General features: G+C 36.1%; 1 protein-coding gene across 7 annotated transcripts in view; it reads right to left on the bottom strand.

Annotated features, from left to right (window-relative positions):
- Positions 1-21,613, bottom strand: part of TNNT3 (troponin T3, fast skeletal type) — a 60,256-nt gene extending 38,643 nt beyond the window's left edge. Inside the window, exons 1-4 of one of the 7 annotated variants that reach the window (XM_044059104.1) lie at positions 21,492-21,613; positions 8,974-9,016; positions 2,412-2,425; positions 996-1,013 (exon numbers count right to left, since the gene is read on the bottom strand). In XM_044059104.1, coding sequence (XP_043915039.1) covers positions 996-1,013; positions 2,412-2,425; positions 8,974-8,993 — 52 coding nt within the window. In that variant the 5' untranslated portion in view covers positions 8,994-9,016; positions 21,492-21,613. The remainder of the gene's footprint in view (positions 1-995; positions 1,014-2,411; positions 2,426-8,973; positions 9,017-21,491) is intronic. The other 6 variants (XM_044059097.1, XM_044059099.1, XM_044059102.1 and 3 more) reach the window with 6 other exon arrangements.
- Positions 21,614-26,058: the final 4,445 nt, after the last annotated feature.

Genomic DNA, 26,058 nt, shown 5'->3' with positions numbered 1-26,058 from the left:
GACTGACTGACAGTGGACTTGGAGAGGGCTGGAAGTAAGGAGCCCCAGGAGAAACCCTTGTTCCTGCAGTACTACTTACAAATATCCTTCACATAGTCAAATCTGTGTAGGTGCAGCATAATTTTGTAGTATAAATTTATTGGAGTAAAAAAAAAATGAACTCATAGAACTGTCATATCTGCCAGACTCCTAGTCAACCAATTCCTAATATTTAATTTAAAAGCCAGAAGTTAGAATAAGGGCCTTCTGAATATCTGCTTTTTCATTCATAATAAGAAAAATATGTGGCCACATGTTTATATTTTCCTCTTAGACTCCAGTTTGCAAAACAGTAATAAGTAACAAAAAGGCAAGAATAAGAAATTTAAAGAGATTATTATTATTATTACCATCATCATCATCACAATGCAAATGGCTTCAAAATTATTCAAAAATAGTATTTTAATCTGTTTTCAGATGTGTAAAGCTGAAACAGCAATTTGCAACATATATGATTCAGCTAAGCTATTTTCAACCATCTGGGTTGCATCAGGTTATAAGAACCAGTATCATAAACTTAAACTGTATTTTCCTATAGCTTTCTGTAGTGTACTGTGCAGCAGTAAAGTCTAATTTTGAGAACTGGAAGTGTTATATAAATTAGGATCACAGAACTATTATGAAATATTGATTATTTATATTAATACTAGAAAATGGGACATAGGAAAACTTAATTTTGCACAGCAATATTGTCAGAAAGAATATAACCTGGTTTCAAACAATCATGAAATCAATGTGGGTTATGAGGTGGAAAATGTTTATAAGCCCATATCTGCATGTATGTTAGTCTGAGGTCAACAGATCATGTAAAATAAATTTCATAAGGAACCATAACACATGCCCCTTGTCACATGCAATGTTCTATTAAGGGTGAATGATTGATGGATAGGATCTGTTACTAGTGTCAGTAGTAAGGGAAGGATTGAAAGGAAAGGGCAGTCATGACTTGTGGTTACCTTCCTCTTCGTATTCTTCTACAGTTGAAATAGAAAAAAAAAAAGCAGCAAGTTGAATTCTCAATAGCATATTGCTGACATTGCATTATACAAAGCAAGCATTAATTTATTGCCCAGTACTTCATGAATTCTCTTAATTCGTTATACTAGTATACACTGCACAAAAGAAGGCAACATTAATTAAATTAACACACACTGATTTGAGGTCCTAGGGATTAGAATGCCTACATTTCAAAAACTGTTTCTTCCATCAAGAGGCATAGAGAGATGCATCGGTACTAACATGCATTTGTTTTTTCCTGAAGTTACAAAAATGATGGTGGAGTCATTTAAATAGTCCGCAGTATTCAATATTTTAATTAGTGAAACTCAAAATGCATAGAATAAAAAATAAGGATATATCGGTGAGTTCAGCTATAAATGTTAAAGTTTCTGAAAAAAGTATTTCTAACAAACTACATTTTTAATTGTTGATAGACTGTTGGTTATGCAGAAAATGATCCTTAAAATTATGGTACTTATGGGTCTATGATGAAGCTGACTCATTTTACTTTAATAGTAGAAATAAACTCTTGGTGTGTGCTTTGCCAGTATTGCTGCGGTAAAGATATGGGGTACATGTTTCCATCTGCCTGTTGAAGCAGAATTGACTAGACTGTTTTTCTATAACAATGTAAAAAAAAAAAAAAAAGGAAAAAGAAATCACTAATAGTAAATTTTGCCAGTTGAGATATGAATATATCTTTGTCTGGATTCATTTGTAATCTCATCTCTGAGTCGATTCATTCACTATGGCTTTGGGTAAACATGGATCCATCTCTGTATCAACTGTAGCCCTTTATGAATGCAGGTCTTTATTCACCTAGATAAACAGCTATAAAACCTAGAGTATATAATTATAAATGACGTCCCAAACTGTCACATCAACCTGAAACAAAATACACAGTGCACAGATTAGTTCAGGATTTGAGTTACAGGTGAACAGGAAAATGGAATATAATGGGCAAAAGCAGGAGAAGTAATGTCTTGTTAGTACAAAGGTTAATAGAATCAGGTGCATTTGCAAATGAAATGGAGAAATACCTGTAAACAAAAAAATGCAGCAATGCAGTGGGTAATGTTAGGTGTCTAGTACATTTTGTTCTTTGTGTGTTATTCATAAAAGAACCACAAGTTTTTTTTTCCTGAAAAAGTATGTCAATACTTATCATTTATAAAAATTGTTAGTTATTTTTCTGGTTCCTTAGACACTTGGATTAAATAACATACATTGCGCAACATATACTTTATAAAACTGTAGTTCATTTCAGCTAATAAAGGCATAATTACTAAAAGCATTGCCTCAGAAAGACAGACAAAGCATGATAACATTAAACGAGGTGGAAAATTAATAGAAACCATATAACATGGACTTACCCTCTACGTGTTCACTGTAAAACAGAAGTAGAACAAAGTATATTTTCATAACATTGCATTTTGAAAGTGAAATACCTTAATGTCACCACATTGCAATTTTAAAGTGAAATACAAAACAATCAAATCTCTTTATGACTGAAAGACTTAAAATGCATATTACTGTATACAGTTTAAACCACATTCTGCATTATTTTAGAGTGCACTGTAGAAGGATGTTTCTGTCTTAGAGCATTACTTTCGCTTTATCTTACTTTTCTTTATCGAGAACGTAACAGAATACATATGAAAAGATAATGAGTTCTGATAGCAGCCATTTGATTACACAAGTTGTCTTACTCCTACTTACTCTGGGATGCTTAAGCAGGCATACAGGAATCTTGATTAGCTATGGGTTTGATTCTGGATTAGTGCTACTGTCTCTCACACTATTACACCATTGTTTTTGGTATATAGTAACTTACTTCATAACAGAGACAGGTAAGGCTTGACTGCCCTTATATCAACAATTAAATGTTAGTAGTTATTTCTTCTATCAGAGGAAGATGAAATCTGTAACTTGTGAAGCAATCGAGACCCCCGTAGAAAACTATCACTGCATATACTGTAGCTGAACTCATCTGTTATGTTACAGCAAAGGAAAACGTGCCATGCTATGTGGAAACAACATACTGCCTGCTATTCAGCTTTTATTACAGCATTTGGAAGAAGTATGGCTGTGAGAGACAGATTCACATATGTAGGGACAATAATATTTTTGCCAGTAGCCTAACCTATAAACTTTTCTTCTACTGCAGATATCATGTACAACACACTCATTCTAAGACAATTGTTAGAAACTACAACTTCTAGTGCAGGGACTGTGGACATCAGTAGTGGGACAGACAGATACCATTATTAAGGCAGACAAACATCACCTAAAATATGCCAGCATGTTTTCCTGAAGGAGTTTGTTATCCTTTCTTGTATTTTTCTTATTTCACCCAAACGTGAATGACAAAACATCAGAATTTAAGGTATTTAAATTTTTTAATCTGTTATTTTTCCTTGTATTTGCATGCATAAAGGTAAACGTGCTGTTCTATGAAAGGAGTATCCTAACAGTTTAGAAAACTGTTAAAAGAGCAATGAATGAATTTGCACTAGACTAAGCTCACCTGCACTGTAAAAAAAAAAAACACAAAACCATCAGAAAACGTGACAGTCTGTCAAAGGGCATTTTAATTAATTAAGTAGCTAAGTAATAACACAAGAGTTTCATTTTGATATTAGTCTGAAATATATACAATGCAGACCAAAGTGATAGTTTGCAGCATACAGTGAGGTCTGCAACAACTTTGTAAAGGAGCTGTGCATCTTATAATCTGAATATAAATAATGTAAAGGGGTCTCCCTCTACCCTTATTTTTCTATACAGGTAAAGTAGCAAATGTAGAAAAGGATCATAAGACTGATCATAAAGTAGAGTTAAATTTTACTAGTTTATTAGGGTAAAGTTTGCGTTTTGTCTAACTTCTAAACTAAATTACACAAAAACAAAGGATGATGAAGACAAATCCGTGAACATTTTTCTGTCACTTTAAAGTTTTTGATAAGATTTATTGAGATTTCTCACATTTGTGATAGCTCTGTAATGTTGTGTTAGTTATAGGCGTAGAGAAAGTTGAGAGAAAGTACTAATAAAAAGAAATAAATCTATCTAGAATAACCAAAGGTATATTAAAAAAAAACACTTAATGAAGCAGTAGTTTTACATTTGCAGAGTCATACTATACAGTCCTGTGTCTGTGAAACAGCAGATATCCTGGAGATATTTTGAAGGACATGATGCCTCACCATCTCCAAGAATTCCCTCATGCTTCCGTATAAAGTTGCTTAGGTTGTCTAAGTCTGAAGCACAAAGACTGTCAGGTGTACACAACCCCATGGTATAGAGATAAAACCTTGACTGTTCCCAGATGACCAAGTTCGAATAGCAGCAAGAGCATTGAATGTACCAGAAAGGGGGGGGGGGGATAGGAGGGAATGGCCAACATCAACTTGCCTATCCTGAAGAAGGGAGACAGCTTAGTTTGCTGCACTGGTGACACCTGTGGGACTACAGGCAGATCTCTTGCAGTCAGGAACCTAGAATGTCCATGATGCATAGTGGTGAACTGCTGAGCATGGAGAGTACTAATAACATAATAGTGAGCACTAATACATAATAATGAGCACTAATACATAATAGTGAACACTAATACATAATAGTGAGCAGTAATACATAATAGTGAGCACTAATACATAATAGTGAGTACTAATACATAATAGTGAGCATGCTCCTTCTAAGAAACAGCAGTTGTGGAGTCTGCAAGCTGGCAACGGGGAATGGATAGGACTGTCAACAGAAATGGTGGGTTGGCCTAAACATTAATGCCTAAATGTTGCCTTCATCTGGGAGCTATTGGTCCAGAAGGCTCTTGCCAAAGTGGGGGAAGAAATGTGCCATTTGGATACAGGAAGGGGGAACCATTTTGCAGTTTCTGCATACTCATGTGCAGCAGAATGGTAATCTGCGCATGCCACCATGTAGTTAAACGGGATGGAGTTCCTTTCCCCATTGTATGCCTGTAGTACCTTCACAGCTCATTTACTATTCTTGGAGAGTTCTTTTTGATATGTTGGCTTCTACACTGGACAGAAATGGAGACTACAGGAAATTATACACCCTAACAGGATCTTTGAACTCATTGGCATGGTAAGGAAATACAAACCTAGCTAATATATAGTCAACGACTGCAGCTCAAAGAAATAACCAGTGAGACAGAGGATATGCACATAAGCTGTCAGTTGGGTGCCATTACTGAGAGGACATGGAGAAAATTCACTGATTCAGAACAAGCATTAGAGACAGGAGAAGAGATGCTGCTGTCTTGTAGGAACAGCTGATATTGATGGTTAGGGAAATACTTTGGCTGGTTATCATTGTATTTTATCTAATACATACCTTTTAATGGCACATAAAGCTATGATACTCTGTGTTAGGGTGTATAAACAGTGAATTAGCAGCAGCTACCTTTAAAATGTATGGACTTTATGGGGACAGAGATCAAGAGTGAGATGCAGAGGATGTATATCCTACACTGGTAAACTAATACTGGTAAAACGGTGTACTTCTTCCTAACAGCAAACTATGTTCTTAAGTGATTGATCTGAGTTAGGTGGCATTTGTAGGGAATGCATAATGTTTTTTTTTCATATGTCTATCTGAGTCAACAGCCACAATATTAAGGAAAATTTAATAAAGAAGTACACATGATGATTCTGGGAATAGACAGGAGAGAAAGAGTGTTTGAGTGTTGGCATCCAGATGGTTTGACATATAGAAAAGTACACTGCCAAGAACAGATACTATCTCAGCCAGGAAAGGAGGCCCTGCTGAGACCCAGACTTATAAGGTTCATGGAGGTGAATGTATCTTTAAAGTGATGTGGGTAACTTAAAGTACAGACAAAGAAATGGGGCCAAAGGGCTGGCACAGACATAACAGGACACTGTAAAACATCACAGTTAGAAAGGAAGACAAGTTAAAGGGGATGAATTGTGGACAATATTGGTGTGAAGTGCCAAGAGTACAGGATGCAAAATCAGGGAACTGGAAGTATTCTTAGATATGCGGGATATAAAAGGTGGGATGCAGTTATATCTGGGTACAGTGTATGCAGACAATTGGAATTGCATAGTTACCCAATGACTGTGGTACATATGTGAAAGAGCCTTAAAATGCATACATGCTAGAACAGTGTTCATAAAGTAAACACTGCATAAATGCACAAAATCAAGTTAGCATTTTTATTTTAATTATTTTTTACTCCCCACCTCTAAGGATCTCTTCTTAATGGCTGCCCTACCTGCAACCAGTTGGGTTATTCATTCTGCAGGGGGAAATATGGTACCCCTGAGCTAGGTGAGAGTTTTGCAGCCCACTTGTTCTTACACAGGTAGCACCATCCACCCTTCCATTCCTTCAGCAGTATGGGTTGGATGGTATGGAGAAGGTCAGCTAGCTTTTGTAGCAGAATGACCTACCCCTATGCTGCTTGCACACCTTCTATAGGTGCATAGGAGATGAGGTGTGAGTGCGCCCACTTACACCTCTTATTCCCTACCTCAGAAGAAAAGCTCCTTTAAATGCAATAGTCTAGATAGCCACTACAGGCAGGTGAAACAGCCACTTGGTCCCATCCTCTCCTACCTGGTCCCTTGGATGCCTGTGTTACTAATCAGACACAGTTAGGATAGTTTGTTATTTTATGTTGGAAAGGTTTGTGAGACTGCCCTGTGGTAGTTAGTATATTATGGTTAATACACTGAAAATAGGAGAAAGTACTCTGGGGTATATATGTTCTGTTGTGTGAGGGTTTGCAGAAGGTAGTTAGTGAAACTTTCTTTTACTACTTGGAACTAAATATAACAAACTTGGATAGTCTTTGAAGCATTCTTAGTTGCAACAACTAATATGGGGGTTGGGGGATGAAGCCCCTGCTATGTAGATTTATAAGTTCTTATTTAGTGTTTCACTGACTTTTTACTGGTGAGCTCCGATTTCTCTATTTCATTATTTAAGTATTAGGGATATTTTGTTTAGGTGTTAATTACAGTGAGTTGGGATGTATTATACAGTCATCAGGATATCATAGCTAATCCATAAAAAAGACAGAGTTGGCAGGATAGAAATGGTGGGTGATAGTCTTTATGAGGGAAGTCTGGAAAGAAGGGGAACATATACAAGCAAGGTAACTGTCAGATGCAGAGGGACTGGCCAACATGACGGTCACAACAGGTGAAAAGAAGAAGAAGATAAGGAAGGGGAGAAAACTAGTGGGCAGATACAATATAACTCAGCCTTCTGATACAGAGAGGGGGAAACAATGAGTGGCTTACACACAGAAAAAGAGCAAGGAAAGCAAAAGGAAGGACTGATTTGGGGAGGACTTCAGTTTATGTGAAACAAACTGGGCACTGCTATCTCCAGGGCAGGAAAAGAAATAATCTGACAGACGTTCAGGACCAGGAAGCATTTGATCACCTTGTCCAGGACTATGGTAGGGACAACAGGTTCATACACAAACAAAGCATGACTAGTTAATGAAGTTAAAGTAAAGGTTCCACCTCAGTGATCATGGCTGATAAGGGGCAACAGGCTAAGATGTGGGTATGGGACAGCAAGGGGGGACATGTAGGCACTGGGAAGGATAGTGCAAACAGAGCTATAACTCTGACAGAAAAAAATGTAGTAAATGGGCAATATGAGAGAAAAAAAAAACAAGTGAAAATGAGACAGAAAAGTCTAAAGCTGAAGAAAGTTCAGGAAGAGCGGAACTAGCATAGAAGAAATGGAAACATGGAGGTAAGGGGGGAGATCTACTGGACACAAACAGTAGGAAAATGATGAAAAGGAAGATCACAGGAATTAGTGACAAAACAGGAAGGAAAATGGCAGGTGTAAGCAGGTGGATGATAAAGTTCAAGACATACTGAATAAATAAAAAGAAATGCGGCCAGATCAACAGAAGAACATAACAGAACACACAGAAAACTCTGCGGCGCTGAGCAACAAGTTTGGCTCCATATTTACAAAGGAAAATGCAGGATGGATAAAGAGCAAGAAAGCAGGGGATGGGAAAGGTGGTGGATCTTAAATAAAGAATCTAGGAGTTTGGGACAGTAGTTGCACAAACTGAGCGAGACTAAGTCCAAGAATTAGGGGTGGTATTGCTATAATACTCAAAAATCATAAATTTTCCTTATGATCAGAGTTATAACTGGTAAAATGTAGTGGACACTACACTATATCACTTTTTATAGACCACTTGTGATCAGATAAATTGATAAACCACTTGAATGGAACTCCCATATTCATATATATATATATATATATATATATATATATATATATATATATATATATATATATATATATATAGATGTAGGGATCTGCTTTAAATGACCAAAAGTCGATAAAGCCGAATGTTATTTTGCCAAGATAAAAATGACAAAATAGAAAATGCCGAACTGAATAGTTTTTCCCAGGGCAAGTAAACATTTGCCCAAAACTACACTAAAGCACACCTTACTAGCTGAAACCCACCTACCCCACACTCCCTGATGTGGTGGGCTGCACCCCCACACCACCTAACTATATATATATATATATATATATATATATATATATAAAAAAAAATATATATATATATATATATATATATATATATATATATATATATATATATGGTGTGTGTGTGTGTGTGTGTGTGTGTGTGTGTGTGTGTGTGTGTGTGTGTGCGTGCGTGTGTGTGTGTGTGTGTGTGTGTGTGTGTGTGTGTGTGTATCAGCATTGTGTTGGGAGCATGCTGCAAATGTAGTTTCAAAAATTAACAACAATTTATTGGCATTGTCACTTTTGAAGTACGTCAGTGAAAAATTAATGTAGTGTAGTGCTAGTGTAGTGAATTTACAGAAATTAAATCTGAATATAGACAATGCACTTAAAATTATTAATTTCTGAGAGATAAAAAGCACTTACACTTCTTCTGTGTCAGACATGGCTGTGGTAGAGATTCAAGCAACTGAAAAAAAGAAGCACATGAAATAAGTTGAAGAATTCAGAGAGACGTATTACATAAATATGCCAACAGTTTCCTTAAATGAAAAGAAAGCTGTCTGAAACATATAATTAACTTTTAAATTAAGTTTTATTCATAAGCATACATGCACATGCCTACTTGTAAATTTGTGTTATTTATTTATTCATAGTTGTATGGAGCATTACATTTTTTTTACTCCTTGCTTTATGCAGCAAACATGACCCCAACATTCCATTACTGACAACAATATCTTATTTCCAAATAGTTGTAAATAAACAGATTGAAAACAAAGTGTAATGAATGGTATAAATGTGTGGAATATTTATCATAAAATAACTTAGAAAGTGAATGTTAGTGGATCACTCTTCCACTCTGCTGATTCATGTTATAGTTTTAAGTGATTATTATATTTATTGTAGCATCGAAAGACATTCGTGAATGGGCATGCCTTCGTTGAAGGTTGGGCATCAGGCTGGCACCTTGGCACCACAAAAATCTACTGCCAATCATTAGCAGAATGGATTTCCGCTGTGGCGACCCCTAACTGGTAAAAGCCGAAAGAAGAACAACAACATTGTAGCATCATGATCCGACCAAATTACCGTTCAAAAAAATCTTCCAGGATAAGTCTAAAAAAAGATCAGTTTACATCAATGATCTGCCTGAGATATACCTTGACAAGTTAAAAATTTCTCTTCTTCTACTTTGTCTTTTACGACCGTTTGGGAAATTACCTTTCCTTAGCATTTCCTTCTGTGGAAAATCCCTGTGCTTTTTGGCCTTCTCTACCTTCACAGAGAAAAAAAAGCAGTCTAACAAACACCCAGTTCAAAGAGCTAAGCTTTCATCATATGACTAGCCTGGCAGTGCAATAGATTCATCTATTAATAGTCTTCCTCATCTTTGAAAATTCCCTCTGCACATCAGGCAGAGAACCTTCCTGACTAAATTCAAAACCATCTTTCATGACTGGATAGGTAAGCACCAATTCCTGCCTGATATTGGTCTAAGTGAGTTTCTCTCCAGAGATTGTAGTCTATAATCTGTTGTAGTCAAGACAAAGGTATTGTGACTACACTTACTGTTCTTCAGCTGTAAGCGTAGTACTAATCTATGAACCTATGAAACTATATTGTAAAATGGAAATGTAAATACGAACATCACAGTATGGTTATGTGACTTTAATTCTCGTTCTGTATTGTAGAAGACATTAATATTGTAATAGGTTCGGTCAAGATTGAGGGATCTAGATTTTAATGGTAATGACATTTAATGCATCATAACGTGGACCCTAAATACATAACTGCAGAATGAACATTATGCACCAGAGGAAAAGAAATATAATACCATAATGTTCTACACATATCACATTGATGACAAGTTCTAACTCAAAACTAAAACAAAAAAGATGTCTGTATCCTTGTACATATTGATTTCATAACTTTGATGAGTTTTCCTCTTAAAAAAAAAGAAAAATAAATCATCATCATGCTGGGGGTTTCCAACTGAAAGGATGAGGCTTTTAAGGAAAAACCCAACACCTATATGACCCTGTGTTGGTCCAATGCAGTGATACTAGCCCAGTATGCTGGAGGTCATGGGTGCAAGTGCCAAATGTGAACTAACATTATCCTTAAATTTCTATATTGTACTTCTCTTTGTAGCTGAAGGGTAAGAACATCATCCCATCATATAAGAGAAACAGCAGTGCAAGAACATTGATTTTTCCACAGTGAAAAAACAGAGAGACTGCTATAAAGCATTAGAAAAATGGTATCAGTTGTTTTAGTGCAGCGTTCTTTGCACTTTGGGGTATTATTGGCCTCTCATGCATTTTGAAATTTATCATTTTAAATAATTTAGGAACTGTTTTAATTCATCTTTATTTTTAGAATGTTCTAAATAATTTAAGTATTTTTTTTTAATTCATCAAAGCTTTGATTATTTCTGAGTATAAAATGAAACAGGATGGAAGGATACAAGATTATAAAGGAAGTGCTACCCCCATCTGCTGCCACATGTTATTCAGTTGATATTGTTAGCAGTATGTTCTTCTTGCTTCATTATCTACATTTGGGGACAAAATGTTCATCAGTGTAACAAGCAGTGTGGTGACCACTGATAGGAAGGTGGACATAACAGAACAAGGTGTAGTTAGGCAGTAGTGCAGGTTCATAACACCTGAGGGCACTTAGATAAAGTGCATACATTTAATTTGTATATTTTTATGTCAGGTTAGTCTGTAGTTATGAGAGTGTGGCGCAAGCTGATGCATTGATTGATGACCCTGAGTTATGCACTTCAGCATAATATCGATAGTTAACCTACACCGCTGCTAACATGATAACACTTAAACAGGATACCTTGGAACCATGATTGCAGAATGATGGTTTTCTTGTAATGATGGTTTTCTTGTAAAAGAAAAAAAAGCTGCCACAGGAAGTGATTTATAGAGGCAATTATAACTCATGAATTTGCTCACATAATGTTACTGTTGTTTTTGCACTGCTGTGAAGACATTACACCAAACCTTGTGGGTATCTTTACCATAAAAGATTTGGAATTGCACAGTTGTCATAGTATCCCTTTCTGGTTTTGCAAATACATACATTTAACAAAATGTCCATCTTTTACTTCTTTATAAGTATACCAAAATGGTTTTCATGTCACCATGAAAGAGCAAGTTTTGGGGCACAAGACCATCCATAACACGCAGAGACTTCAACTCTGATATGCTGTCCTAACTGCCCTGACATTCCTATGAATGGTGTGGGTTGTGACAAGCTGCTTAATTTTACTGCACTACTCTGTATTCTGTTGTACGTCATGCCTACTACTGATGTAAGCAGGTAAATATTGTGCTGTACACTACATGTAACTGACAGGTAGGAAATTAACCCAAGTTTAACTTTGTGCTTTCTCATTTACTATTTATTTTAGTTCAAAAAGGCACATAACATAGTGACTATATATATATATATATATATATATATATATATATATATATATATATATATATATATATATCAAATTAAAACAGTAAGCACAGTGTATATATTTTTTTATTTTGCTGTTTACTGATATTTATTTTACAGCTTGCTGTTATTTTATTGTTTAATGTTATTTTACGTTTTTATTTGACTTTGAGGTTTTCTACCTTTTCTATAGTGTTACTTTTATCAGCTTGACTGTCTGTTTATGCTTATAAGCCATACTGGTTTCTGTCTTAGATAGTTGACAGTTATTTAGCACCTCAAGAGCTTTGTTTAAAGTTATTCTGAGTCTTGATCTTTGGAAATTATGAGAAATGGTGGTCTGTGCATTTAACACTTTCATATTATAATTAAATGTCAAGGATACAACTATACCTGGGGCTTGGGCAAAAGCCAGGGAGGAGTTAACAAGAACCTCAGCACCACCAACACCAGTGGCTAGCATGGAATGTTTGTTCCTGCTTGTCTGTCTTGTCTTAGCACTTAAATTTAGAACATAAATAGAAAGAAGGCCAACAGACACTCAAGGCATTGCATTTCATTCCTCCATGGATATATGAGTAGGTCTTGAAGGAGTCAGGTCGTGACTTTATTCTGAAAAAGGAAAACTGCAGTACTTGCGAGATGCTGCTAATTTTAAATCTGATGCTCTGTGTACTTGTTCCTGTCTTTCAAAACTCTATAGCAAATGGCATTCCACATTCTTTAAAGTTTTTAGTGCATCTGCTCACAGTAAGTTGACGACATTCCCCTCAAAAATGTCTAGTTCTAGAACCTTCCTTCCTCTTCTTTATTTTGGTTACTATACCACTACCTTGTTCCTTTGTACTCATGTATGGATTCTGTTAGTAATTTGTTTTCTCTGTATTGTGGCAGCGGAATATTTAATTGCATTGGAGCTTAGGTTGTATCCTTACCCTGCTCAGTGCATTTTTATTGTACTCAGTAAGTCCATATGAGCTATTCTTCCAGGATTATTCAGTTTGTGTCATTTCCGAAAATGTAATTTGGCACATCTATAGAAACATCTTACAATACTAAATGAGTAACGTATATGAGCCCTCAAAAAACAAGGTGCTCTTTTGTTTGGACCATGTCTTGCTTCTTTGTTTGGGGTATGGTAGATGTTTTGAAATAAAGACAAGGCTAATATACAATAAGATTTTGCATGTGAACTTTGTTAGGCATGTTATCCACTGACTGCAAGTCACAGCACAAGTGTTGAAGATAGTAGAAAAGTGCAACACTCTTTGCAACAATGTACTTGTTGCAAAAATAGTAGAGAATTCAAGAATGCATGCAACTATGGTGAGAGGTAAAACAAGACAGGATGCTGCTCACATACAATCAATAGGTGAATTAAAAGGTAGAAAAAGGTAGATTAAGCATCTGTTATCTCTTACCAGGCGCTATCACTCTGCATTTCTACAGCTGTTTCAGCCATTACCTTTAATTTAATATGGCCTCTCAGTTCTTGATATCCTAAGATTATTTCTATACCTTGACAACTATGTCCACTTAAGGCTATTTTATCACTCTTTGCCTGCAGTAATGTATGACATACATTATATATGTAACAAAAGAAGTGCTGTACATGAACTGAAGGCTGTAGGACTGTGTATCTGTGCAAATGTTCACCTATCCATTTTCTAAGCCTTACTAGGAACGTGTGTGTGTATAAGTACATTTATATGCATGCATTTGTGCAAGTGTATTTATATGTATACATGTGTGTTTGTGCATGTCTGTGGGGACGCAGACCTTGAGAGCTTACTTTTGCGCAGAAAAGGACAAACTGGTGTCATTTCAAACTTTCTTTTCAATCATACATCCTAAATCCAAGGCTGTACATGTGGACATGTGTATGTTTGGGTAAAGATAAATATGTCTGCATTTGTGCGCGTGTGCGCGCGCGCGCACACACACACACACACACACACACACACACACACACACACACACACACACACTGCTGTAACATTACAAGGTAATATTTTATAAATGAAACCATTAGCCATTAAACTACAGTTGCAGCTATACACTGAATATACCAGTCTTTAGGAAAATCTAAATAAACCTTCAGTATGTAGGACTATAGTTAACACTTCTTTATAAAACTAGGTCTCTTGACTCAAAGACTTGCTACAGTTTATTTTTACTTTAAATCATAGCCAGCTAAGATGTATCCTGAAGTTCGCTCTGCACTCTCTAACTATCTATTAATATGGTTGATATTTTAAAAATTCAACAACTCAGTTAATCAGATGTAAAATTTTCTTCAGATTTTGGAAATTATTGTACATTTAGTTAATTAATTATTGTTGCAGCACCACAGTAATAATTTGTCTTCTAGCTGTACCAATGTCTTGCTAAGTCCACTTCATGAATATAATCCATTTCTGATCCCTAATATTAGCTGTTAATGTGATTGTTGTACTTCTGTGCTTCAGACAAAAAAAATACTTTCTGGATTTTTTTTTTTTAAGAAATAATTCTGATATGTTCTGCTTTCCCTCACAAAAGTCTGTTCACAATCCTTCGATCATTTTCCCACGAGTAACCTACCTCTTTAGCACCGAGGTTTATAAAAGGCAAAACTGAATGACTGGACAATATTTGAGCCTAACAAGAAAAGCTTAAGAAAAATCACACTCATCCCCTACTCATGTTGGGCTAGTACACCTATTAAACAATGTTTTTATTGGTGATAAAAATATAAAAAAATATGGCTGAGTTTTTTTTTTTTTTCTGATGGGGCTCACTATGAAGCCCTTACTTCTATTACCAAGTTTTGCTTTAGTAAGTTAATGTCATACTTCCTGGATGTAGACTATGATAAAGTGAATGAATATCTTAAGTAATCATCATATTTATTTTATTGATTATAACATGATGTATAATGCAGTACCCGCTGTTGTCAGACAGACAGACAGATGATATGGGTAAGCAAGATTTTATGCTGCTCAGCACTTTTTTGGAAAAGTTCCTCAAGCCTGTCCCACTTTCTGCCCAGTCTGGTGTGAACGCACATTTCCGTCAGTGGCAGTAGGTTACAGTGTAACAGCTGGGAATGCCTGTTTGAATCCACTTCTCCTCCTTCTGCAGCTGAATATGAGATCAGGTTTCCTCCTTACTTCTTGCTATTTGGAGCAGAGTGCCAGTGTTCGCTCCCTGTCCTTATCAAGGCTCTTTTTTTTTTAGTTAGTGGTTAGAAGGTATGATGTAAAGATCTAAATAAAATGATGCAGCACACAAATGTACAAATCTGAAAAAAGAGTGTCTAACTACTTTTTAAAATTTTACCTGCAGAATTCTTGTCACTTAAGTAGTCAGAATCAACAAATCTCTGTATTTGTATATATTAATCAATAGTATGATATTTGCTGGTAAGACATTTGCTAGATATACAGTGTACAGTTTTACATAGAGCTCACTAACACCAGTATAAAGGAGCAATTTATGAGAAGGCTCCGAAAAAAAGACTTCATATTAATGTCTAACCTGCAAATCTAAATTTGACAAATGGGGACGAAGCATTAATATATAGTAATTCAAGGATAAAAATGCAAACCTTGACTGAAAAGTACAATTTGCAAAGGTTTATAGCATTTGTGCTGGAGAAAGAGTTATCTATTTTACAAAAAAGCAGTTCTGAGACAGACAGACAGACAGACAGATATTGAAGCAAACAGACAGTATATGTGCACATACAAGTCTAGCTAAGTGCCATGCATTAATTTAACTTATTATAACCCTAGCATCTTGTTCTCTGTTGGCTACTTTACAAGTATTTGAAATGAATGGTGTCAAGCTCAGATTTGCAGTACTTAACTTGTATTAAGCCTACATAATCTGATTTCAATGTTATCTATTTAAACTATGTTAATTTATTTATCCAAAAAAAAAGATTTAAATAGCTTAGTCAACATATGTATTCCAAATGAAAGCCTGAAAGTAAAAGCTAAATTTTAATCTCCATACATTGTTCCTTTCTACTGTGCTACACTGTGATTGCCATGTCATATAAAATTTGATCATATAATAAAACTCAGAAATCTCTCCAACATTGTATTTTTCATGTGCTATATGCTCTTGCAAGGTTATGTGGCTTGAAGTGATTGTAGAACTACACACAAAATCACACACACACACACAGAAACATAAACTCGGCATGTATATGTGTGTGTGTGTGTATATATATATATATATATATATATATATATTCGCTTAAATATGTTTAAACAGAAAAACAGTGACGTAAGAAAGTTGACAAAGTAGTTGACAAAAAACATTGTCAGCATTATTCACGTCTGGCGAAAAGAATCTTTGAGCTTGCAAATGAAAAACGATTGTTTTTTTTATTAGGACTGCTCGGTGTTTTGGCCTTGTATTTGTATGAGATTGCTATAATGTTGGAAATGGGGAATATGCCCTTTCCCCTGTATTGTGTGATGTCAGAATTGGTATATTTACTTAGTTGGGGAGGGGTGGATGCAGATGGGCTTGCCCTCTTGCAAAAACATTTTTATTTGCATGTTGTGAGATTTTTGTCTCACAACATGGAAATAATTATGTTAATGTTTTTGGTTGACTATTGTAGGTAATTGTTTTCAGGCTGACTTTTTTCTATTTAGACACTTTTAAGTAGACCTATGCGCGCGCGCACACACACACACACACACACACACACACACACACACACACACACACACACACACACACACACACACACACAAAGATACATTTGTGTGTAAGTGTGTGTACAACAAACATACATATACACACACATTTGTTTTGTGTATCCTTTCCTGTTTAGGTCCTTTTTTAAAAAAAAAACAACTTCTAGTACCCATAATGCAACAGGAACAAACTTCGAAAATTGCTTTACAAATTCCTTTTGGATATGCTACATTTTTGTTTTCCTCATTACTGATATTATGCTAATCATATGTCTGTGCATTCACTTTTTATCTCTGATATTATGCTAATCATATATCTGTGCATTCACTTTTTGTCTCTGATATTATGCTAATCATATATCTGCGCATTCACGTTTTATCTCTGATATTATGCTAATCATATATCTGTGCATTCACTTTTTATCTCTGATATTATGGTAATCATATATCTCTGCATTCACTTTTTATCTCTGATATTATGCTAATCATATATCTCTGCATTCACTTTTTATCTCTGATATTATGCTAATCATATATCTGTGCATTTGTTTATCTCTTTTCTTCATGAATAACGTTTATGATACACTTCAGAACAACAGTGCTTTTTTCCTTCTTCCTTTTATTTCATGCTATGTCTCTCTTACATCATATGCCTCACAGTTGCAAGCACTGTAACTTTAGCATGCCAGATGAATAACTGAAGGTCACCCAGTGAACCACAGGCTGTCCAGGTTTCAGTCATGGCTTACATATGTGTTCTTTAATGACAGGACCTCAGTGGTTCCATTACCTAAGAAAATTACTCATACTGCATTCTGCAATAATGATATCACTGGTGAGGAAACACTGGGGATGGAGAATGACAAAATAAGTGTGAAGAAAGGATTTTGATTTAATTACTTTCAAGGGAGAGTATAGTCATGTTCATTCTGTACAGGTATGTTCTCAGAAAGGTTTGTAGGTACAAGGCCCTACCTGTTTCTTCTGAGGTACCATTTACAGTATGTTGCACATTCTACATAGAATGTGGAAGAACCTCATATCTGTTTTATTAACTAGCTCAGTACATCTAGGGGGCACACCTCCTGAGGACATAGATTTTAGTATTTTTCCCTACCTTTCTTCCTCATATTATTAGTTAACTAGTTTAATGGCTAAAGTGTAATATCGGTGCATATAGGCGGTCACAAATGTCATTTCCAAAACATGGATCATTCTCAATTTACTGTTCAGGTTAGCATAGAAGTGTATGGAGAACTGAATGAAGATATTATTTTAAATGCCACATTTGTCCTGTCTTATGAGCATTTTCTTTTTCTTATTTATAACTTCTTGAGTAATTTAACCATTTGTTTTCCTAAACCAAAAATCATCAGTTGATGAAAAAGTAAATACTGATGTACACAGGAAAATAATGTTCTTGGGTGGCGAAAGCCAGGGTACCTTTTTTGCTAGGCTTATACAGGCCCTAGGGCCAATAGCCTAGTACCTACCTATCTATGAACATATGAACCTATGAATTAAAATGTAATTCCCCAGTAACAGTCCATACATTGTTTTATAGTTAAAATTCTTTAAGACACGGCAATAAATTCTTCACACTTTTAATTCTTGGAATGAGTATTGTTATGGTCATTGTGAAGACAGCAATACACTGGAATTTTCCAAAATTGCATGTTTATCCAGAGTCAGCATGCATACTGTATGTCAACACCAAAAAAGCACTAATGCTAATTACGTTGCAGGGAGGTGACACAGTGCCAGCTTGTTTTTCAGTGGGAAAATGATTCACAGAGCCCTGGGTTAGTTATTTTAGACGTCGATAAAACTGTTATAACTGAAAATAAATATTTAGTTGCACAAAACTACCATCTGTAACATTAAATCCTAAACATAAATATCATGTAGTATAATTTCTTAGCATTGTTGCCTGTTAATTTCTTACTTAGGTCATACACACACATATATGCATCAAATAAAAATATACAAAGCAAACAGAATAAAAGAGTAACAAAACAATTGGCAAATACTGAAACTAACCACAGTTTAAGAATGATAGATAGATAGATACACATACAGACATACATGTGATGTAAAAAGATACAAAATGTAGATATGTCTTACACTAAGAAACACATTTCATTACTGTATGCAGGACAACCCTTGTCAAATACATAAGCAGTGTTTCATGACAAGCACTTGCCAGCTTTATACTACTGCAAATGCTCTCAACAAGACAATATTTGAAAGACACGGATAGGGACTACAGCAGCCTATACCCAAATACTATCATTTTGAAGTAAACTTATGTTTCTATTATTTTAATGAAATCAAAGTACCACATTGTTTCCTGAGGTCGGGAGCAGGCCTAATATTCACTAGGGCCCAAGGCCTTGCACAATCCTTTGTAGAAAGGAAATATGTTTCACAGCTTCAAGTAACTAGATTTCATACCTGGCTAGGTAGCATCCCCATATCTTATCCATATTCATGGTGTAACAACACGCTTCATAATGACAAGGTAAACATTGCACTGCAGGTGTGCAAGTCCACTGGCTGCCATCATGATTTACAAAAGAACTGCAAAGGGTAAGCTTTCTGAAGATTGAGTCCCTGTGTTCACAAACTATGCTTGCACATGGAAGCTGCTGTCCTCATCTTCTGTGTAATATGTTTCGCAGCACATGCACTGTCATATTTCCCAGATGAGCATGCAGATGACACATTATTTACCTGTCACATGACAATTGACTAGAATGTGATGCATTATTTCCAGCCTACCCTGAATTTCCTGTAGTACCCATGTATGTATTACATACATTCAACATTTACTAACAAGTAGCTGACATTTCTGCTGTAATAGCATTTACACAGGATATTATTTATCAAGCACATAGGCAACAATGTTATATTTTCAGAAATAACTGTTATACCATGATATACATTTATTTATGTGCCTCCACCACGCATGACGGTATTACATGGAGATAACACTAATAAATTGTAAATATGTACGTCAAGCAGACATAGATTTGGTTTCCACAAATTCCCTACAAATCAATTATGTTCTACAGATCTTGTGACATCTAAAGTAGCTTGTATATAGTGGGCCTTATACAGTACAATCAGGTAAAAACAACAGCAGATTAATAAACAAATGAGATATTTCTGTGTCTATTAGATTGATCCCCATCTTTAAAACTACCAGGATGGATTCAGACAGCTGCTCCATATGGTTTCCTAGGTACCCTTATAAGCTAGAGCAGACTACAAACAGATGCCTTCTCTGTGGGTCAGAATTGTCTTGTAAGTTGAGATTAATGAAACATCACACATTCTTTATGCAGCATCAGATTGGAAACCAGGACATTAGACACCAATACCTCTCTTGCTTTTTGGCCACATTAGTCTGAGTATAACAATCTATACCTGATGAAAACATTCTGAAGAAAACTTATATTTCTTTTACTTTTATGAAATCATATAGACTAAACTATATAACTGCATACGGTTATACAATCAATTTACTTCCATCTGAGCCATAAGTTATTTTGTTAAACTTTTCTGACCATATAAATACAGTAGTGCAAAAACGTATAAATATCTGCTCAAGGATATTGCATTCAGGGGTAGTTAATTTAATTTGTTCCCTGTTATAAAGGAAATATTCTGTTTTATAAAATATGAATTAAAACTACAAGTCCAATGAGAACTGTGTATAGCTCAGCTGCTGCTGGCTTGCTATGTGCAAAAGAACAATCAGTATTCTGCACATTGCATAGTTGTCCCATATACCACAAACTTCAGAAGGCTGTGGGTTCATTTCCCATACCAGCTGTTTAGTTTCATGTTCTAGTGCTGACACTACAGTGCAACAAACGGAGCTACTGAACTCTTGAAGTATAGTCCTTTGCATACGACATTAAACTGTGGTCCCATCTGCCTGACTTGGAGATAGTTCAGCTGGATGAAAATATGCTGTGACACTTATTAAAAAAGAGTAATGTTCTATTTATCAGTATTGCTCCATCAGTTATGTGGCCTTCAAATTATTAATGGTTACAACATACTTAAATTATAATTTATCATAGCTTCACAACTTAAAAGAAAGAAAAGTTAAAAAGTAAAAAAAAATATTTCTGTGTCTATAATAATCAAGGACCCCCTTTCAAATATAGTTTTAAAAAAAGAGTAGGGGGGTTTTGCTGAGTGCCCTAGTCAATTATTTCCATTGCAGTTGACAGGAATACTACCACGGGTCCCTTCTGAAAATAGACCGTGTCAAGTGGGCCTAAAGTAGGCAACAAAAAATAGCAATAAAGGTGTGATATGAACTTGGGATTGGACTTATGTGGATCAGTATTTATACATTTGAGCTCTTTATGCGTCTGTTAACAGGAGTCCTATTACTATTTTTCTAGGCACATGTACTTGCTCAGGATCCAGTCTAGAGCAAACTTAGTTGTCTAAGTCACTTTATAACCCTGTATACTAGAAAACATTTGTATGCATTAAGCTAACATTCATTACATTCACAAAAAAAAAAAAAGAAGGTAAACAGGTACAGGCTAAAACAGTTATCTATCAGCAGTATTCATCCAGTAAAAATAAGGAAGCAGATTACATTGAAAAATCTTCAGACCAAATTAGCTTATTCTATGAATGTATTTCTGCTGCAGTTTCTTAAAGCTGATGCTCTAATCTTGGCATCTGCCCTTTACAGTCATTTTAGGCCAATATATTCCATACAGATAAATGGAACCTATTGAGTGGGATCTTTCTTACCTGCAAAAAACCAGCTGAGAGAGATGAGCTCCCTGACGCTGAGACTGGCTGCTAAGTGTGCAAGCTTGTCAGGGTGATTATGTCTTGATGTTATACTGACACCTGATCTTCAGAGAAACCCTATTGGCTCTGATCTTCACCATGTTAGAGAAGAAAGGCACCAAGGCATGCCTAAGTTTAGGAACAGCCAGGAGAAACGCATAAATTACACCAGGGAGGAAAGCACATGTTTGGAGAAAAGGAGTGGACACAAAGTGCTATATTTACCACTGACATAGGCAAGCATATTTTTACAGACAGATCAGAGATTGGAGTTTTAAAGTAATGCTTAAGATTGGGAGAACAGAGATGTGTTTAAACAGAAAATATTGAGTTTGAAAATACTATATGGTCATATATCTATGTATAATAAATGAGAAATATGGTTTACAGTAATAAAAGCTTGCCAACCCCACTTTTTACTTTCGTCCAGTTCTTCTTCACTTCTTTTCACATTCATAGTTTTGCATTTGTATATTTTTAATACAATTAACAGAAAATTGCTATTTAAAAATACAGAAGCTGTATTAGAGTTAAATTGAACAGTGACATCATGTCAAACAAATACGTGGAACAAATTGGTAAAATTCAGAATGTTCCCACATACAATAAGTGTAGATGGGATTGTACCAATCAGCAAGTATATATTCTGTTAAGTGACACTTAACCAGAGCGTCTGCTTTTGCTCCTAATTTCTCTTTTAAGTGGATGTTTATTATAAGGAGGGTTGCAAAATGAACACACCCACACAACTGGGGGAGCAAAAACAGCAAAGCAAGTAGCTAATGTGTACACTTTCTTCAAAGTGTTGCATATGTATGTGTGTGTGTGTGTGTGTGTGTGTGTGTGTGTGTGTATATATATATATATATATATATATATATATATATATATATTTCATATATATATATATAATATATATATATATATATATATATATATATATATATATATATCTCAAAGTGTGTATGCATCTTTATACATTCTCTCTGAATGTATGGGGATATTTTTGTGTGTTTCTACATGTGTTTTTGTGTTTATAAATGTGTTTGAAAGCTGTAAGACTGGGTACAGAGTAAACTGCTATTTGTAATTAAAAAGACTGTAGTTCACATAAGAACTATAAATGCCTATTACAATAGAAACAAACGGTCTAGTTTACATCATTCTTCCTCAGTATTCGGCTAACTACAATAACTGCCATCTCAGAGTTTCCCTTCTCCAGTCCTGTTACTCTTACGGACTAAGAATTCAGTCTCACTTTTTCTCAGTCTAAAACTGTTTCTTGAGCTTCCCACATTTATGCTTGGAATCAGTCTGTCCCAAGAAAGGCAACCAATACTGGTAACTTTCTTTTTGTTAAGTATTGCCTTTTAATTCTCCCTGTAGTCCAAAACTATGTTGCTTTCTAGTTCCCTCAAATCCCAAGTGAAATGAATATTTATAAGTCTGTCTGTAGTTGCTCAAAATATTTCAGAGCTACCATCATGTACTACATCCTCCCCCTCCCCTGCAAAATATTCATCTTCTCTTCCATCATCACCAGGCTGTACTTGTTCAGATTCCTGAACACAAATAATATGCTGAACTACATTCATTTTATTTAAATAGCGCAGAGAACAGCAAAGAAATGATCTGTGTAGTGCTGAGTATTTCTAACAACAGAAACCCAACGTAGTTTTTACAGTCAATGTCTTTTGTGACAATCAGACCTGGGTTCATATCTCAAATGAAGTTTGAACTTGAATAATTTCTGAAATATTATTAGCTAAATATTTAAGAAACTGACATAAATGTTTCAGTTAACTTGAAATAAAGTGCTACAATTACTTGTCAAAATCATGTGAGACTACGCAGATACTTTTGTGTCGTTGTTTTGTTAACTAAGATCTAAAGTTACTTGCCTTGCTTGTAAAGTTGCAACTCAAATAGTTTAAGGTGATCTGCTCTGGCCCAGTGTCATTTCTTTTGCTACATAGTGACTACCGTCTGAAACCAGTAGGGATGATTACATTGTATCAAAGCTACAGTATGCATGTCTGGTTATGTGTGCAACTGCAGAATATCTTGTTTAACATTCTGTGACTGAGTACCTGAACAACATATGTTGTATTTATTTTAGGAAACTGTAAGCTACAACGTAAAACTCATTTATGTGTGAGCCAGGTGTAAGGGGTACATGTATGTATGAGAACTGTATTCAAATCAAACTACAAAGTGTAGCATAAACAAATAAAGAAACTAAGAACACACACTGATGGTTACAAATGTACATTCAGAGCATGATTGTTTAGATTTATTAAAGGTACTTTTAGGTTAATGAACATGCATAAAGCCATTTTGCTGCATGCATTTGGGTTGTAGTCCATGGCATTAGATCATATGCTTGGAAAACTTTTTGCAGTAGGGGTAACAGAGCAGATCTTGTAAGAATGATGCAGTAGCACAGCACAGACATAGATCAGTGACTCACTCACAAATGAGTTCTCAGGGGAGGTCATACATTTTTTTTTCTTTTTTAGTTGTACAGTTTTAGTGCACAAATTCACTGATACCAAACCAGAGGCATAGGCCATTCAGTTACTCATGATTCCTGGACTCCAAACATTGTATACTGGAGTCACATGCAGTAGTTTAATGGTGAAAAATGTGATGCATTGCCTTTAATCTTTGTAAATAGGCATTCTTTCAAGAACCCAGTTAACAAAAGAGTGGCCTAATGGGGCAGAGGGATGAAGCCTCTACTGTGTCCCATATAACTTGTGTTCAACTAATGGCAAAGGAGCTTAAGGGGACAGCATGGGAGAGGATGGGTTTGAGTTGCCAACATCAGCTTACATGTCATGTGTAATAAGAGGCAGCCTAGACTCTCTGTAATAGCAGTATTACCAGACTGACCTGCTCCATGTTGCAGGTGGTATACCACCTGGTCTGGAAGTTGTGCATGAGTGGAAGTACAACTGCATCTCCCAAAGGCAGCAATTGCTGGGCTTGCAAGGTTGCTGAAGGGTGGTGGGAGTTAGGGCATCCTCTCTGCTAGCAGTATGATTCTCTGCCAGCATCCACAATCTCCTCACTAGCCCCAGACATGGGTCAGGTTGATTATAGAGGAAGTTAAGGGGAATCTGGTAGACCTGCAGAATGAGGTAAGGAGCTGGTGGCAGTTGATGGTCAGCTGTATAGGAGCGATGAAGAGTCCAGTTAGAGACAGGAATGAGAAGCAACTAAACCTGTTACATAGTTCATAGTGATGGACATCTGACCCCCTTATAATATAGGCTGTTGTAGGCCATAACAGAATCCGAGGAAAAATGGGCCTTTTGAACATCAATCATAGCAGTGGCTGTTAGGTTGTGATGGGGCTTGTGGGCATAACTTATGCCCTTCACATGCATGGACAATGTATTACTGGATGATAAGACAGCGACTAGGTCTGACCCAAGGCAGCATGTATGAAGAATGGAGTTGGGGGTTAGCATAATGGTTAAGGTGTTTACCTCTCAAACAAGAAGTACAAGGTTTGATTCTCACCAAAGAAAATTGGCCTGGCTTAAAATGGCCCACAGGAGCAGTTAACCTAATTCCTGGTCATTGGTGATTCTATAGTGAGGCATACTGATGTCCCCCTACCCAGAGTGAGGAAAGGGAGAGTCATGGTTAGCTGCCTTTCCAGGGCTAGGATCTGTCAAGTCACACATGCACTCAGGTCATTGAACCATAGGTACCTGTATGACTCTGTTATAGTCCATGTGGGTAGTAATGACCTGAGACATGCCTCCCTTGCCTTTCTAAAGTGAGACATGATCAAGCTCACTGATTGTGTGTCTGAGGCAGGTATGAGCCTAGCACTGAGCAGCATACTACCTTCTCCAAGGATGATGACACATTAGCAGCAGAAAATGATTGACTTTAACAACTGGCTTAGATTCTGGTGTCAGTTGAGGGGGGGGGGGGCATGATTGACAGACCACATTGCTTTGCCAGGGATGGTCTGTACCTATCCCCTGTAGGCTTTTGGATGTTGGGAAAGACCTTTTCCACCCCCATAGTGCCTTTTTTTAGGCAATGCCAAACTGATAAACCTACCAACTTAACTGAACCTATGAAGGAATATCTGAAGGTGGTACTGCTCAATGCTAGAAGTCTTAAGAAACTCCAGTCCCCGCAAGCCTTCCTTTCCCCTGGAAGGTGTAGACATTTGTGTAGTAACAGAGACATGGTTTAAAGTTGCTGAGAGTACCCCAGCAATGCAAGGTTATAATATCTTTCACACCTTTAGACCAGCTACTGCACAGGATGGAACTAAAAGTGGAGGAGTATCAGTCCATATTAAGACCAATCTCACATCCAGACTGGTTAAAGTATATGACCCACTGGAACTCATACATGTGCAACTCACCATAAACAGGATGTCTTACTATATCCTTGCAACATATAGTTCCCCCTCCATGTCACAGGAAATCCATTATTCCTATCTCAATGTACTAGAGTCCCTCACCATTCAACCCAATATAATATTCATGGGGGA

The sequence above is a fragment of the Protopterus annectens genome, chromosome 17.part0, assembly GCF_019279795.1.
Source record: "Protopterus annectens isolate FY-2018-M chromosome 17.part0, PAN1.0, whole genome shotgun sequence".
NCBI classification, from domain to species: Eukaryota; Metazoa; Chordata; order Ceratodontiformes; family Protopteridae; genus Protopterus; species Protopterus annectens.
Note: the sequence above shows the minus strand (reverse complement) of the source record. Positions and strands in the feature narration are given on the sequence as shown.